Raw genomic sequence first — 17,456 nt, forward strand, 5'->3', positions numbered from 1 at the left:
TCATCATTCCTGAATGATAAGTGCTATTCGATTTTTTAATTAATACCATTTATGGAATTATACTACTTCTAATGTTTTTCGAAGGTGGAAACTGACTATTGCGTTCCTGTCTAAACGGTAGTAGTTATCACCTTCTTAAACCCATGACTCCAGTCTTTCCGCCGAGGAAGTTTATACTACCTCAAAAGTACCGGTAAGATCACCTGTGAAAGGGAGAAATTATTTACGTGCCTTTTACATTTTTGTGTGGGCCGATATTGAGTTTCATTGGTAGACCCACGGTTTGGTCTCATCAACGGAGGGACTAAAAAAAATTTGCGACAGAATGTGTCCTGGAATGCACTGAGACGGGAAACTTTCGAGCACGAGTTTATTATTGACTTTTAAAGCAGTATCAGGGTCGACCTCTAGACTTGTCCCACTCGCGTCCAATAGACTGGGACTAATGTGCAATGGAAGAATGAAGCCCTCTCGGGCTTGGCCCCACCTCAAGTTTGCTGCAGTAAAGAATAAGTGTGGGACGAACGCTCAAAAAGAATCTGACTTATGTGGGTAGTTAAGTACACCCTTAACTCGAAAATTAGGGGAGTTTAATGGTTTCCTGGAGCAAACCCTTTCTCAGGTATAGATGGACTTAAGAGAGTAGAAACTGTGTTATTTGGATTCGGGACGGGACTTATGCCTTTCTGTGCGTGGTTCTTGAAACATCGTCTCAGAACTCTATATTTTTATCATTTTTTAACCGACTGGGCTTCGAATGATAATTTTATGATCCAGCAAACTTTCTTTAGTCTCGAATACAACTTTGCACGTATATTATAATGCATCATACATAGAGGATTAAACGTCCAACGTAAATTCATTAAAAATTGAAAAAAAATGTTTTCATGAAGATACTGAGACATATCTAATATTGATTTTAGTTGTGCATTTTTTGACATAAAAGATATGTATACAGAGTTATCCATATAATAGATAAATGTTTTTTTTTCACTTTTTTCGTATGGAATCTTATGTATATTATGGCATTTTTGAGATCATAAAAAAATTCTAAACATATTTAATGGAACATATACCCATGTCTAAATTCAACAGTTATTGAAATATTAGCGATTATAATGGTATTCTTGATCGCCTAATCTATCCCCTATGGATTTTTGCCTCTCTGTATAAAAAGTTCATTTTATACGAAATTCAGATCTTCTATTCAAATGTGGTGATAATTCGTATCGAACCTCGACTAGATCTCCAACGAATTTATATCAAACCTTTTACTTAACACTCATGTTGGAAATGTCATGGGTTGTTAAACGTGGGTTTTCGGTATCCCAAGCTTGCATGTTTTGAAAATGAAACACACCTCGTTATGAAACTGGTTTCATCAATAAAAAAAATATTATTTAAAAATCACTTTATTTAATAATGTTGCTTAATAATAATATAAAACTGATGGTTCTGCAACAGATTTTCAATGCGACACTTTATTAGCTTTATGCCTACGTGCCATATGTAACCAATAAAGTTTCTCAAAGATATGTTTATTTCTCGGCTTTTCTAAACTTTGATCGCATATTTATCCGTTGAAATGTTGAGAATCGTTCAAAGTTTCAGGATACCTCACTAGATTGTCTATGAACTAAACTGCCTTTGAATCGCTTTGGCTATTGTAGATAGTTGAATGTTACTCGTGCCCTCGTAAATGCTTCCGATTTTGGCATCTCTGAAAAAAGGAAAAGATCGGGATTATGGTGATTAAGTTAAACCTCAAATGTTTTCAATAATACCTATAAAACTTCTCCTGTGGAAAATCTTTGGTGAAACCAACACCTCCCATCCAATCTATGCATTTGATGGTGGCCCTTTGGGCCACTTCGGAAGCATAAAATTTTGCCATTGCTGCCTGTTTGATGTAAGGAACTCCCGTTTCTAACAATCTGGCGGCGTTATATGTCAACAATCTCGCACCCTCAATTTCAACTGCCAATTCGGCTATTTGATATTGCATTCCCTAAAGAACCATTTATTATAGATTTATTAAGAAATTAAATGAATCTCGCTTGCACCTGGAAGCTAAAAATTGATTTGCCAAATTGCTGTCTTTCTAACGTGTAGGGAATCGTTGCATCGAAGCAGCCTTGAGCCAATCCTAACATTTGTGCTGCTATTCCTATTCTCCCCTCGTTTAATATATCTATCGCTATTTTGTAGCTAAAAGAATGTTTTTTCAGTAATTTTTTTCACCAAAGCTTAATGTAAAATACCCTTGTCCAACCTCTCCAAGAATGTGGGAGCTGGGTACTTTCACATCCTCCAATGTGAGCATGCAAGTCCCGGAAGCCACAATTCCAAGTTTATCCTCAGGTTTGTTAATGGTGAATCCGGGGGTGTTTCTATCCACTATGAAGCAGGTAATTCCTTTGTATCCCTGAAAAATTATTCATATGAATTGATAGTGATATAATGCTGTAATTTTGGGAAAGTACCTTTGAGGTATCTGTATTCGCCATGACTAAAAATACCCCAGATAAATCAGAATTTGATATCCACATTTTAGACCCATTTAAAACATAGTCATTCCCCACCTTCTTTGCAGTAGTTTTAAGGGCAAATGCATCACTCCCTGAGGAAGGTTCGGTAAGGGCAAAACTTCCCACCTAGAATACATTTTATCCCATGGAACCATTACACATGTTAAAGAGTATTACCATATCTGTACAGAGTCTTGGCAAATATTTCTCCTTCTGCTCTTTGTTGCCGTAGCGAATGTAGACGGAATTCACCAGGGTATTGTGAATGTCTACTAAAGCGCCCACAGAGGGATCTACTTTGGACAACTCTTCCACTATCAATACAGCTGTCAAGAAATTGCATTCAGAGCCATTATGTTCGGATGGTGTTTGAATACCCATAAGCTAAAGAAAGGCACCCGTTTGATATATATACATATATACAAAATAATTATATAGGTATAATAGCTTTAAAGGCTACAACAGAGCAATTTCCAACTGGAGAGCGGCACCTGTCGGTGTTTATCCAAAAGTATACAAAAGAGGACGATGGGGGTGGGAGAGAGGGGGAGAGGGAGAGGAGAAATGAATGTTTTATGATGCGAAATCTTTAAGCGAAACGTCTCTGACTAATGTTGAGTGACAACTGTGAATTGTTGTACACAGGAAGGTGGAGGTATGAAATAAAATAAAGTTTATTTGAAGATGCATCGTAGTATTTTATGTATGTCTTAATTCTTAATTAAAAGGCAAAGTATATTGTGCAGAATGTTAATTATATGCGTAGACAAACTTTTAAAAACTTAAATATTTTGTTAGTTTTTTGTTCACCGATAGAGGACACCGCATACTATAGTATACCTGAATTTAAATGACCATAACTTTTTTGTAGCTCACTGCATGTCATTGTGGAATAAAAAAACTTATTGTCTATTCACTTTTACCAACAAAAGATATTTTTATTATTCCTGATTCAAGGCCACCAATCTGGGAACACGGGTTTGAGGTTTACATTTTTGATATCAAAATAACATAATTCACTTTGTATTTTACATTTAAAACAGCAATGCACAAGAAAATAATGTATGCAGGGCATACATTTAGAGCGAAAAATTTAGTAGATGTTGATTACAGGACCGAACAAAAAATGTTGTTCATGCACAAAAGAGCACCGCCTCACTTTAGTTACGCGTTAACAACTCCTTTAACTGTTGGATGGGAGGAGTAGGACTACATGAATGTCCCCCAGATGAACCGACGTGAATCCTTTATAATAGATAATTTTTTTATGGTCAATTGAAGATTATGAAACGGTAGTCAAGAATAAAGAACATCTAAGAAATACGGTATTTGAGTCGTGGGCCATTACTAGATCGTGTGTAGTTATAAGATATAAGATTCGCCAATACTGAGGCAAATTGATGCATGTCATTTTCGACAATCATTGAAAATACTGAAGAGATCATTGCAGCACTTTTACACAGCACTTTAAAAAGTCATAATTGATATACGAGAAACGATATTTAGACTTCAAAAAATTGTGTGTGAATTAAAACAACTGCATGCATCAACCCTTTTTGGTGCATATCTTTTATACTGAGAGCATCCGTTATCTCTAAGGACAATTTGGGCATATTGAAGTACAAACATCTTTTCGCATTTTTAAAAGAAAACGATGTATGTTACAAGCCTAAAAATTTTAAAGTGTTGAATTCAGGTCAAATAACTAAATTCCTAATGGAGACTTCACGTAGATATGGAGATAGCAGGCGCTTGCCAGAAGTGTAAGCTCTGACAATTATCGACCTATGATATTATTTTCATGGCTCTGATGTATACGTAGACCGATTATAAGTGGATAAAACTTCCATTGAAAAGAATTTTGATGAGGTCTGCTTTTTATTGCTAAACCAAATAGACAAGTTTTGCGATCTGTTAAATAAAATTCGGTTTTTCTAAGAATGAAGAATTTTGAAATAACGAACGTTAGTTGGGCAACTCGTGGATTCTGGACAGTGTGTTAGCTAAAAATACTAGACGATAATTTTTTTACGATAATGACATACCGTCAGTCCTTGCGAAATTTCTTAGTCCGAGGTCGGCAGGAATTAAATGTTGATAGATCAAAATAACTAATAATTCGGCCTTGTGGATGTTACAGACAATGTGAACATATCCTAAACTCGTTTTTTACATTGATAATTATTTAACACAACTAAAATATCAAACTAAAAAGTTGCTGTTAGAAAAATTTCAAGCACGCTACTGAACTCTAACTCAAAATCTCTAAACTATTTGAATTTTTGTTCTAGCTACTATCATAGTTTAGGTACGGCGCTATGTCCAAATAGAAGATTTTTCAAATACACCAATCACCACAATGATATCAAATCATAAATTATATCTCGAAAAACGCATTTGAGAACGTGAAATCAGCTATCGTCTATCCATTACTATTGCTAATACTTCATAAATCAATCGACAAGGCACCATCTTGGATTTATTGATTTGTTTGAAATTTCTTTTACATCACTCTATAACAATCCTGGGTGATTCTGTTCATTACTCTCTGCAACCTTTTCCCGATAAGGAGTAAATATTACAACACCGAAGAATCAACAAATTGAAACAATTGCAGCAAAACCATATACATATGATAACATTACAGGGTGGTAAATTTTTTCCAACTTACCCCGTTTTCGAAAAGTACCTTGAGGACTGTGTCGTTTATCTTTTTTTCACTCTCCATTGTTTTAACGTGCGGAAGAATTTGTTCCTTGGCTAGTCTAGACACTGAAATATAATTTTTGCAAAATTTTCTTCAAATTTGGTTTCAGAAATATGAAAAATAGATATACCTGGAGAACCATTCAAAACGAAATATATGAGTTTATGCCCAGGAAAATTTGTTTCTTCAATAAACAGTGAGACACGTCAATTTTATTTTTAAGAGGAGCAAATTTTGAGATAAATTTCGCCTCTAAATTGTTGCACCCCTTTGCGCTCTCCTTACAACCCCTAAAATGTTAATAGGGATGATAGGACAAGTAATACATTGTTTGAAAGGCCTTGCTGTTCTAAATTCAGTGCAATAATTAAAAAAAATTATTTTCATGCCATTTGAAAATGATTCAAGCTTGAATTTGTAAAAATTAATTTCACTATTTCAAATTTTAATAATTTTCAAACTGCATCATAAAACTTTTAAAAATTATTGTGCCGATGCGGCCATGGATCGAGTGACCCCTCATTTTAAACGTAAGAAAATTTTCTTTAACGTAATACCCATTTTTTGCCCATCAGTTCTGCGAAAAATTACGTCTAAATTATTTATCCAAACAATTTGATAAAATTAAAAAATTAAATGTTTAAAATGATTTCTCCCTACCTCCATTTAGTAAAATAAATATTGCTCCATATTTCTTCGAACATTTCCAACATCTTGAAGAATGGCTAAACGATTTTCTTCATCTATCAGTTATTTTAAATTTTTCCCAGGGAATCCATTTAGGTAAGACAGGTTTTTTTTTATTTTAAGAGGCTCGACAAAAAAAATCGGGGAGTATTAAATCAAGTAATCTGTATGCCCACTTAATGGATCTTCGATGACCTCTCCAGTGATTGAGGAAATTTTCATCTAAAAATTGACGTACTGATGTTGTAAAATGCTCAGGTGTCCCATCCTGTTGAAAGCACATTCCGTTTTCTAAATTTTTTTCATCAATTTCTATTATCTCCACAATTCGGGTGGATATCAATTTTCAGAATATTGAAGTACAATTTTCCATTGAGATTTCCCGAAAAAAAAAACGGTTTAATTACATGGTTACAGAGAATTTCAGCCCAAACATTAAGTTTTTAGAGCAGATTGATTGTGTTCCTCTTTGCAAAGCCTTGGCTTGGAATCACTCTAGTATCGACAATTATGGCGATTAACAAATGCATTTACAAAAATGGTACATTAGTCCGAAAAAGCAAATCGAATAAATCAAATTAGGATTAGCCACAAGTCTATCAACTAACACTTCACAAAACTGAAACTTTTGGTAGTTTGCATATACTTAAGATATAATCTGCCTCCATTTTATCAACTACAGCAATTTTGATGGTTTCATTTTTGACCGAATTCTCAGATTACCACTTTTTATTATGTATGGATCCTGTTTCTTGAAATTTTCGTACCAAATTAATTACGTAAACATGGAAAGTAGTCTTTTTCGGATGCTTTTCATTGAAAATTTGTGGTGTTCACTACGCTTAATTTTTGTTTTTAAAGCACAGAGAAATTAGTTCAACCTTTTCTACCGCCGAGTAAACCATTTTCAGAATGCAATAGTAATGCACTGTTCACTTAGGTTTTTTGGGTGCAGCTCAAAAGAAGAAACAAGTATTAAATAACTTTTAACTTATTAAGCGAAATGAAACGAAAAACAAAAATTTTAAAATGTGAGTATTATATTAAAGAGAATTTTATTACTTTTAAAATGATTAGTCACTTGACCCATTGTCGAATTTGAAATTCTGAAGTTAATTGCACCCCCACATAGGGGGTTGTGTCAATAAATTTAAAATGAGCGCCATTATGTGCTCCCTTCGAAAACCGAATCGACGTGTCTTGACATTTAACATATTTTTGCAATTATCTAAAATAACTGTAGTGAAAAGTTTTCGATGGAACACCCTATATAGTTAAAAGTATTCTTAACTAGCGTACCCTCCGATTTTTCAATTTTCCTTTCATGTCATTGTATAAAGTTATACTTAAATCTTTTAATGGCTCTTATCTGTTCAGCTTTAAATTGCACGATTAGTGATCTTTGGACCCGCCAATTAAGACCCCTCACGAATATATATTTACACATAGGTACCTGTTTCTTGCATAGCTGCTTCATCATCAGACAATTGAGTTAAGGGTGATTGTGCTGCAGCTATACCTTCTTTTAGTCTCCTTATAGACACTGAAAACGTCCTAGAAGGGACGTTTCTAGCATTTTTTATCAGCTGTAATAAGGGTCAAGGTAAAATTTAAATGATACAAGCAAAAAATCCCTCATTTGTTTCCTCATATTGAGGCTTAAAGAGGAATCTGAATAAATTCAAGATGAGGTATTATGTGAAATAGACTACAGTTATTACTGAACTATGGCAATCTAAAATACCTTCCTATAATGATATAAACAACATATTAATACCTGGACACACATTATATAACCTTGTACCTTAGTATAATTACATAAATACTATAACAACAAAAATAATGAGATAAAATATTTTTTTGCGATTTTTTTTCTGAAAATGCCATTTTTATTCTCTTAATATAAAAATGTATTGAATAGGCAATTTTTTAGACGCATTTGAGCCTAACTAACTATATACCTCCTTTTGTGAACACTACCGTGAACTATTAAAACGTTTTCAAGTCAGATAACTTCCAAAAAGCAAAAAGAAATAATATATATTAACTTTAATGAATTTCAATTGCAGTAATTCGATTCTGCTGATCTCTAAGGTGAGATTGATAACTAATTAGACCTAAAAAAACCATATCGCGAGAAAATGAAATTTTGAAGTTTAAATTGAGTATAAGGTTTATACCTGAGTGAGTAGTGTTGTGGCCATGACGATCTTTGCACTACGAGGTCTCTCACAAAAATGAAAAGAATCCCAGAGCTTCGCTGTTGAACTGCCAGCTGATAACTCGTAGAGCTAGTAATTAATCTATGGTATTTCGAAAGTAGTTTGACTTGTTTTGTATTGAGTGAGAGCCTAATCTCGATACACGTATTTACCTAATAATAATAATAATAATGCTTATTTTTGCGTTACGACTATAGGAACGATTAGATATCTCTAATAATTATAAACAATAAATTACAAAACAGGAGCATTCAGAGGACGAAATCATGAGTAAACAAATATTATTTGAAAGCAAATAATAATAACATAAATTTATGCAGTGCGGGTTAAAAGATAAGGGTAATTTTATCTAAAATGGTCAGGGGCATAATTCTCCTTTGCCTCTTTTATGATACAGTTTGAGTCAAATCAGCGTGGAAGCGTTAGTTCGATTCTGAGTACACGTGAAGAGTAAAGAGACCTGTGCGGTAAACCTAGCCATTCGTCGTGACTACGTGTATATTGGATGGTCAACTAAAAGCACCGAGCTGTTGCTGTAGAGTGTCTGTCATCCATATACTATGCTGCATTGGGTTCTTATCAAATAGGCGATCAATGATTGACTATATTTACAATTGACGTAGTTCACTAATCATAATTGGTATTTTCGCACTTTATGAGGTTAATTTTAATCACACATCTACGTAACTGACTACAAAACATTTTTTCTTTTATTAACCCTTATTTAACGATTCTCAGTTTTTTCCGCCATGATATTTTTCTTCATTTTTCTTTCAATCTCGTTTCAAGTATCTCAAACATGTGAACTAATAAGTAATTTTAAAATATTTTTTTTCAAAGTCCTAAAAAAAATTGTGCACAATCATGTCCGGATTGCATTAAATGTCAAAAAATATACTACTTTAGATTTTTTTTAGCAAATAGAGTCATGGCCAACCATGGTTTCCATAAAAAAAAACTTTTGTCTGTAACTCGAAAACAAATTAAGTAAGAAAACATTTGAGTACGCCACTGGATTGCACATAAGAAACTGCACAAATGACATTTTTGGCAAAAAATTAACATATTCACAAACAAAAAAGTTACGGAGCTTCAGAGAAAAAGACGAAAAACTCCATGTATCTCTCAATCGAATCGAAATGTCAAAATGCTGTTTCGATCATTGAAATTGGCTCAAAAATCGAGTCAAGAGTCCCAACTATGGTTTTCCTCTATCGATTCGGGAAATACTTGACACCCCACAATTACATTGAAAATATGACACCCTGCACAATTTATTAGAACAAATTTGAAGATGTTCAAAGTTCTTGCCACATTGCAGATTAGACCTGAAATGAAAAAAATCTCTATTGTGCGTATAAAGTAGGTACAACCACACATCATACTACACGTCTGAAGAATGCGTAGTATGTACGAGAGTAGCCTGGAAAGAAAAATGAATAAGGTCCACACGGGCCCAGCTCAATCTATTGAGGAAAAACCTAGTTTCCCCAAATTCGGGAGAAATATCCTTGAACCAGACAACGTGATGACCATGCTGCTGACTACGCTGCTTACCCCATTTAAAAGCAAATGTGTTTTTCAAGTATTAGCATTAAGATCGTGTCAAAGCTAGGGAGCCGTTCGGTTTTAATTGTTCGTATCATTTTGTAAAATAACTTAGTGCCCTTATTTTCGGCAAATAAAATATTTTTTAAAACGTTCTTCGACGGACTTTGTATTTAATTCGGGGATCAATTCAGTATATCCACGATAATACCGCCATGGATATCTGCTGGGATTTTTCCAGCCAGAAATGAAGGAAATTGGTTTTTTGTTTTGTTACTCCTGTACGATATCTCTTCTTTCTCGTGGACCAGCGTTTAACGTGTTTGATATCAACTATGCATACTTACATATTCGAATTTTGGCCTTTCCTGAAGAAAAAAGGAAAGAGGAATTATTTAGATGCATTTTGCTATCTTTAATTTTATGAATTTTAGAACGATATTAGACCGAAAAGACTTTTTTATCGAGCGTTACTTCGAAAATTATCTCCTCAAATATTGAGGAAAAATGTGTTTATAAGAAAAAACTTATTTATAACTTAGAATGTGAAAAATAAGTTTTTTTATTATAAAGATATAGCTTAACAGTCCATTTTAGAGATGTGGGGCCCCACGTTTAGAACACCCTGTATAAAATTTTACTAGCGACAATTAAATAGTGCAACAGATTTTGACTTGGTATCTCTAATTGAAATGGATCTATTACTTTTGTTGAGTAACAGAATGGCACAAATTACGTTTACATTAATAATTCGCCGAATATTTTAACTTTTTCGTGTGAGCAAGTTTCATCGACACTACTTGGAAAAATTGAGCGCGTTGAGGTTTGGTTAATGAAATGTTCACACTACAAATTTTGGACGTTTGGCTCGTTTGTTTTGTTTATACATGCGCTATTTTCTTTGCACACGTATACAAATGGGGAAATGTTTGCATTAAAACAAATATCTATATGGAAAAAAAACAATGTTATGTAAGGAGAAAAAATGTATATTAATAAACAACAAACTAATAGTCCTTAAAGGCAAGTACATAATATCAGTAAAGAAAATGAGATTATTAAATCGATAGGAAACAAAATTTCTGTTTTAGTAAACGCAAATTCTAAACAAAAAGAGAGCATAGGTTACGTAGTGTGTAGATCCTTAGTACTTGCCTAATAAGATGCGAGGAAGTTTTACTTCTTATTCTGCAACAAGAAAACTCCTGCCATCTAAAAATCAGGGAAAATGCATGCAAACTTCAAATGACTAAAAAAAATACAAAAATATGATCAATTATTGGGTGGCATTGAATGGATCTTCAACAGTCTTAAAAAAAGAAAAACACACAATCGTGCACGTTTTAGTGTTTCTTCTTTTTAGTCTAAAACAAACAAAAAATCAATTAGTCGAATGTAAAAAATAAAATGCTTAAAACAAGAAAAAAATGACGCTACTAAAAACAAAAAAAGACAAATTCTTCATGCCACAAATTAACGTACCTTTTCTTTGCTATGCTTACTGTGGTTGTCAGTCTGGTTACCATGCAGTGAGCCCTTATTGGAGCGTTCTTGTTCAAGCAATTTGTGCAAATTCCCTACTTCTTCAGTCAATTCCTCTTTTACTCCTGTTAATCTTTCCAATTCTACCAAAACCTCTGCTTTGTCTTTCACTAAAACATTACCTGATTTGCAGCATCCTTGAAGAATAACTTCTCTACTCACTTTCTCCTTGACTGAGCATACTACACAATGTTTGATTTCGTTTTTTCACCACGGAAATTTCCTTCCTAGCTTCCTCTAATTCTTTCTCTAAAGCTGTATTTTTGGCCCTTTCAGCTTCCAGTTTTTCCTTAAAGTTTTATAAGTTTTACTGGGTGCCAAATTGTTATTGATTATAGTTTGATAGAAATACCTGGCATTGAGCCAAACTAACAACTTCCTTGAAAGCTTCTTGTCGCTTCTTCCTGCTTTGCTCGACATTGTCTTTAGTTATTGCTTTCTTGGTAGTTTCAAATACTTCTTGGAAGAAATCTTTTTCCTCGATTTTTACTTTAGTTTCCTCTACTAAGCAAAATATTATGGCATGGAGATAGCGATTTTATTGATATATGTACCTCTATGATCTAATTCTGATTTAATGTCTAAAAATTCATCAAGGCCCATTGTTCTGCCCTTTTTTTTCTTGCCCTGAGTACTCTCTATATCAGTTTTAATAACAAGATTTTTCTTCTGGCGTTCAAACTCTAATTTTGATTGGAGAATTGCATTTTGCATCTGAAATTTTGGTTCTCAAGGTTGCTATAGCATATTGCTATAATCTTACATGTTACCTGCTCTTCGAAAGCTTCGTTCACAAACTTTGCATCTTTTTTCTGCCATTCCTCCCATTCTTTCTCTTGCCCTTCTTTAGCTTTCTTTGCTCTTTTAACTTCAGTTTTAGACTTCTGAAATGTAAATAAAAACGCCACTACAAAACCCATGGGAACCGGGAATATTGCCGAAAATTCAAACTGATAGGAAAAAGTATACACAAAAATAGAAAATTTTAAGAAATTGCCTAACTTAAGACTAATTTAAAAACCACCAGGTGGGTAGCAAATCAGTATTTAAGTAAATTGGTTAAGTAAAATTTTAGAATTAAACTTAAGCAATTTCTTTTGGACTGATGTTATTTCAGTACAAACAAATTTTTTGCTCATAGGCTGAAACAGTCGATGATACCTTGTCCTGCTCTTTCAGGAATGTTTTTTAATCAGTTTTTAACTTGACTCTGTGGGGATGTCACACCTAAAGCAACTGAGAAAAACCTCCTTGCTACTTAAATTTATTATTATTGTTGTTATCATCATAATAAAATCCTACACTGTTAATTGTACAGCATGTGGGTGTGATTTGATAATTAAATTCTATAATCATTCAGTTACCATTAAAGTATAGCATTTTTTTTGGCAAAAATAATTTTTGCCTAATTCAGAAACTTCATTAAACTTATCTTTGCATCATTTAGTTTACTGATCTCTCAGTAAATAAACATAATTTTTATCAGTCATCAGAACAATATGCTGTTTTATCTAATATAAATTACATATTATATAGAAATTACACATTATTCTCAAATCTTCACTCTGTGGTCACCTTCTTACATGAGTTTTTGAGTTGTCTGACCAATTTAAATAAAAAAAGAAGTTTTCTCAAATAGTACTTGTTAAGTTCAGATCCTGGCAATATGGGCAACACTACATGAAATACTTATAAGTTTTTATCTTTGTTGTTAAATCATAACAGGTCTGGTTAACATTCACCCCTTATATCTTAAGGATAGGATAAAAAAGCTATTTGATTCAATTTGAATTGAATTCTAATATCAAAATAGGCGTTTTTAAGAACAGTAATCTGGACTAAATTAATATTGATGAGCTAAACTCTCAACTAATCAATCTAATTTGCAAAGGATGATTTGTAAACAATCTGGATGGTTGAAAATTAAGTGATAAAAAACAATCTGCTCTAGATCATAGTTCCTGAAGAAGTCTAATATAGGTTCAATATAGTCTTGATATGCCTTGCAACATAAGTTAAAAGAATAATAGATTTAGTTTTTGATTTAGAAAAGGTAGTTTTGAGGTACCTACGGCTCTTAAAAAAAGTTATTCAAAATATTACCTCATGACTCGAACTGTGAGCTCCCTTCCTGTTGGCACCAGTTGTCGACTTTGGCAAATCTTTGGCAGAGCTGCTGACCTTCTTGTTTGATTTACCATCAGTCTTCTTCTTCGAGTTGCTACTGGCCGGTCGGAATTCGTCATCCTCGATCTTTAAACAGGCAAATCGAGAAGGAACTGCGATGTCCATTTCTGTAAAAAAGATGATAGTAGTAAGGAGTTTTTGAACATTGCTGGTCATTACTTGAATATTTTTGTCAAGTGTCACTTAAACGAAAAATTTATAACAAAAAGGTTTTTATATTTTTATTATTCCTCAGCATACGCTTAAAATTCGGTTTACTGCCTTTGAAGGTTTATTAATTATTTTTACATTGTTTAATTATCACAAAGCCGGCAACAAAATTAATGCAAAATTCGGTCTGACGTCTGACGCTGATGTTTTGTATGGAAATTCTCGTTGATGGGAACTACCGAGCCGGCACGGTAGGCTACGTCAAGAATGAAAAGAAATCATGAAAAGGTGAATCTTCCTCTTTAGTACTCTTCTCTAGCGTTTGAAACTTGTGAGAAGATTATGAGCCATATTGAAGAAGTTTCTTTAGTTTGAAACTACATATTTCTAGCCGCTAGAATTTAATATTAAATTTCAATCACTTGCTGCGGGTTTATTCAAATCTCAACTCACAACCTTAACCTCAAAATAATTGAAAGGAAGCTTGAATTTTGAGGCAGAAAAATCTCCCAATCATGTTGTTTGGGGAAATTGTAGAACCAAATACTAGAGCCCTACTTTTGGATGATGAGGAGCTGGAAGAAGTTCCACAGTATCAAAGGTAACAATTAATCATTTATGTTCATTAAATACAAATATACAAGGTGTCTCTGAACATAATGTCATAAATTCTATTATGTATTGTAGGTTCCAAAATGTAACGAAAACTTCATTTAAACCTATATTGAAAGGCGCTTTGTTTTCGGTATACAGGTTGTGAAAGATTGCTTCTCGAAGATGATTTTTTATTCATATTTTCAAAACGTTTCTAAATAAGTTAATAAAATTTTATACTTTATTATAACTTTTTGTGATCTTTTTGAGTCCATATGAAGAAATTGCCACATTTTTCCAGGGGTGAATAATAAAGGGGGGTAGTGCTTAAAAAGTACTAAAACTTTTATTTACTTCATTTTATTGACAGTTTTATAGGAAAGATATTAAACTTAAAGATTTTTACATAAAGAATGTATTCTTTTTGAAACTTAAAATCTTCAATAGATTTTGAGAATATTGAGATTTAAGAAATTGATGAATTGTATGTTTTGTTAAATAAATATCAGATTTTAAACTCAATTGGTCTTGAAATACAACAAGAAATATTTTTTATATTTCTATCTACCACAGCATTTATTAATAGTCTAGTGGTTTTTTGTTTTTACAGGAACAGTGTTTAATTATAATTATTGATGAAGAAAATGAATATAAAATCTGATATTAATTTTATTAAAAACATTGGTATCCGCTGATTTGTCAAATCTCAACATTACTTTTACAAAAGTACATTTTTTATGTAAAAATCTTCAAATGTAATATTTTTTCTATAAAATCGTCAGTAAAATTAAGTACCAAAAAGTTTTGGTTCTTTTTATATGGTACCCCTCTGTACTGCCCACCCCTAGCAATATCATTAGTAAGACTCAGAAACAACACAAAAAGTTCTAGTAAAGTGCAATATTCCATTAATATATCTTGAAGCGTTTTGAAAATATTAAGAAAAAATCATATTTGAGATCGAATTTTTCAGACCCTGTATATCGAATACAAAGCGTTTTTCAATATATATTTTTGTGAAATTTTTCTCATGGTTTGAGATCCAGAATATGTGGTTGAATTTGTGGCATTATATTCAAAGACATTTTTAGGCCTCATTTAACTAATATTCTTCAATTTAGGTAGTTCTAAGAGAGCTCATTTTCGAATGTCTCATCAAATTAATATTTGCTAAAAGGATAGAATAAAAAGTGATGTCATAGTTAATAGTTATTTCCAGAACTATATCTTTTTTTCAGTCCCTCCTATGAATGGCAAGGTAGTCCTAACCCACCTGCAACCATAGAAACGTTATTTATAGGAGAATCAAAAAAAGTGCTTCAGGCACTTTTATTTGTAACTTTAAATTCCCAACAAGTGGCTGTTTTAATTAATGAGGGATTATCAATTTATAAAATGGACAAAAATTATTTAGTCACCTTTGAAAGGAAATCTAAAGACTTGGTAATTGGAGAGGTAACAAGAACATTTCAAAATCAGCTTTATTATTTTCATTAACTAGCTGGATATTTACAGATTGTTGAGTTGTTATCCCCATGGATTAACAGTGCTAAATACATCCATTGCATCACCAGTAGCCCCATTTCAGCCTTCCAAACATTGGAAAGAACAAGCAATGAAATTACATTTTCCCGCTGCATCAGCACAGATGTGAAAGTGCCTTACAATTTTTGCAAGAAACTAGAAGCGCCAAATTTAATACAGGGACTTTCTGCCAGTGTTTTGACTTATTGTATTTGCTGCAAAATTAGCGCCAGTTTGTGGGTCATTTACATGGATAACATGCCTTTGGACTCGGCAAATGGTGCTGAAATTGTCAAGTTGTTAGGAATATTGGGAATCAAAGCGGCAGTTGATTTTAAAAGTGACGACTTAAATAGTAATTTGTATATTTAATTGAGATTGTTTAATATATTATTAATAAATTATTTGTTGTCGTTATTAGTAAAATCCTTCAGTTCAAAAAAACCTCTTGTCTGATGGATATAAATACACTTATCTATTAACCCCATAACTAATTGCTAAAATAGAGGTTTTTAGGATTTACAAAGAGATAACTCAACACCTTATGAAGAATCTAGCTCTTTTGTCCTTTATGAAAAATTCTTGTAAGGAAGTTAGTCTTTCTGGGAGGCAGAGCGTATGAAAATTTACTCTAAAGAAAAGCGAAGGGAATTGAATTAGATATCATTAATGGTTTATATAACGCGGAGTTATTTAAAATGGGGTACCATAATTTTTATAAATCCTTTGGAATTATTACCTAATGCTGATTGATTACGATCATAAAGTAATTGCATCGGTATAGTGCATCCAAATATTAAAAGAAATGACTTGGATTTCTGAAGTTTTTTTCCTTCATATACTCGTAAGTACAGAAGAATGCTATATTTTGACATTAACAGTATGCTATCAAAGCTTCTTTCCCTACGTGGCCAGACTGATATTAGAGACTTCAAGTATCTGCTGTTTTTCAGTTTTAGATTCGGTATAAACTGAACATCTGTGTTTACAGACGCTCAGTACAGTAACGCCTATTGCGCAAAAATTTCTAGTCTCTAAATTCAAGGTGGTTATTCCAGATGCTTGCACAGGAGCTAATGTGATCTCATATTTCGAGTATTCTCGAGAGAAGTTAAATCAAATTGGTTTGCATGCTCAAAGCATTGAAGGTGAGAATTATTTCCAGCTTTGATTTTTTTTTCAATTATTGTAGATTTAACATCAAGTTGAGTTTAAGTATTTTCAAAAATATGAATCACTAAAAGCCTTTTAGTTCAGCTTTTTTTGCATATTTTTGCTTGAGGTAATTTTTCCGAAAGGTGCATTTATAGCATGTATGCTTTAATAGGACAATTGTAAGTGTCAAATTTTTCGATATTACGAGAATATCATATAATTATTGTAATTTTTTAAAAAAGATACCACAAAACTTAGAACCTTTCAGGTTGAAAGTTCACGTGAAAACTGATACTTACGCTTTAGCCATCCGAAACATTTTTAAGGCAGTATTTATTAGAAGAATCTCACATGATGTTAAGTGTCGAAAATTTCTAAGGGTTGTGGCGACAATAATTTTGGTATAAGTTTATTTCTAAACTCTTGCATGAAAAATTTGATCTATAAATCGAATTTGAAGGAAAACACATGTTAAGCACTGTAGTGTAAAAGCATACTAAAAAGATATTCCATACTTTTCTGTGCAGTTAATCCAATATTGCAATGAGAAAATCACCAATTTTTCTTATAAAAAAATTAAAAGGAAAAAATAAACGTAAATCTTACTCAATG

General features: G+C 32.7%; 3 protein-coding genes across 6 annotated transcripts; 1 reads left to right on the top strand and 2 right to left on the bottom strand.

Moving 5' to 3' along the window:
• Nucleotides 1-1,396: 1,396 nt before the first annotated feature.
• LOC136346669 (short/branched chain specific acyl-CoA dehydrogenase, mitochondrial) lies at nucleotides 1,397-8,254 on the bottom strand. 2 transcript variants are annotated; one of them, XM_066295993.1, is made up of 9 exons: nucleotides 8,103-8,254; nucleotides 7,376-7,508; nucleotides 5,200-5,300; nucleotides 2,706-2,912; nucleotides 2,484-2,654; nucleotides 2,262-2,425; nucleotides 2,064-2,208; nucleotides 1,785-2,008; nucleotides 1,397-1,720 (listed from the first exon to the last, which is right to left on the bottom strand). In XM_066295993.1, the coding sequence occupies exons 1-9, from the start codon at nucleotides 8,124-8,126 to the stop codon at nucleotides 1,630-1,632; spliced, it is 1,260 nt and encodes a 419-aa protein (XP_066152090.1). In that variant the 5' UTR covers nucleotides 8,127-8,254; the 3' UTR covers nucleotides 1,397-1,629. The 2 variants fall into 2 exon arrangements, with proteins under 2 accessions (XP_066152090.1, XP_066152091.1); XM_066295994.1 differs by lacking the exon at nucleotides 8,103-8,254 and adding an exon at nucleotides 5,366-5,525 and having other exon boundaries at nucleotides 7,376-7,499.
• A 2,406-nt stretch (nucleotides 8,255-10,660) lies between these two features.
• On the bottom strand, nucleotides 10,661-13,746 carry LOC136346692 (G kinase-anchoring protein 1-like). 3 transcript variants are annotated; one of them, XM_066296045.1, is made up of 8 exons: nucleotides 13,581-13,746; nucleotides 13,338-13,528; nucleotides 12,005-12,118; nucleotides 11,789-11,948; nucleotides 11,587-11,738; nucleotides 11,397-11,523; nucleotides 11,175-11,344; nucleotides 10,661-10,880 (listed from the first exon to the last, which is right to left on the bottom strand). In XM_066296045.1, the coding sequence occupies exons 2-8, from the start codon at nucleotides 13,524-13,526 to the stop codon at nucleotides 10,869-10,871; spliced, it is 924 nt and encodes a 307-aa protein (XP_066152142.1). In that variant the 5' UTR covers nucleotides 13,527-13,528; nucleotides 13,581-13,746; the 3' UTR covers nucleotides 10,661-10,868. The 3 variants fall into 3 exon arrangements, with proteins under 3 accessions (XP_066152142.1, XP_066152141.1, XP_066152140.1); XM_066296044.1 differs by having other exon boundaries at nucleotides 10,661-11,056; nucleotides 11,587-11,735; nucleotides 13,581-13,745; XM_066296043.1 differs by having other exon boundaries at nucleotides 10,661-11,056; nucleotides 13,581-13,745.
• Nucleotides 13,747-13,947: 201 nt separating this feature from the next.
• PSMG1 (Proteasome assembly chaperone 1) lies at nucleotides 13,948-16,093 on the top strand. The gene is made up of 3 exons (XM_066296046.1): nucleotides 13,948-14,172; nucleotides 15,404-15,620; nucleotides 15,681-16,093. Exons 1-3 carry the CDS (start codon nucleotides 14,087-14,089, stop codon nucleotides 16,059-16,061), a joined length of 684 nt encoding a protein of 227 aa, XP_066152143.1. The 5' UTR covers nucleotides 13,948-14,086; the 3' UTR covers nucleotides 16,062-16,093.
• The last annotated feature ends 1,363 nt before the right edge of the window (nucleotides 16,094-17,456 follow it).

Source organism: Euwallacea fornicatus, chromosome 24, assembly GCF_040115645.1.
Source record: "Euwallacea fornicatus isolate EFF26 chromosome 24, ASM4011564v1, whole genome shotgun sequence".
NCBI lineage: Eukaryota > Metazoa > Arthropoda > Insecta > Coleoptera > Curculionidae > Euwallacea > Euwallacea fornicatus.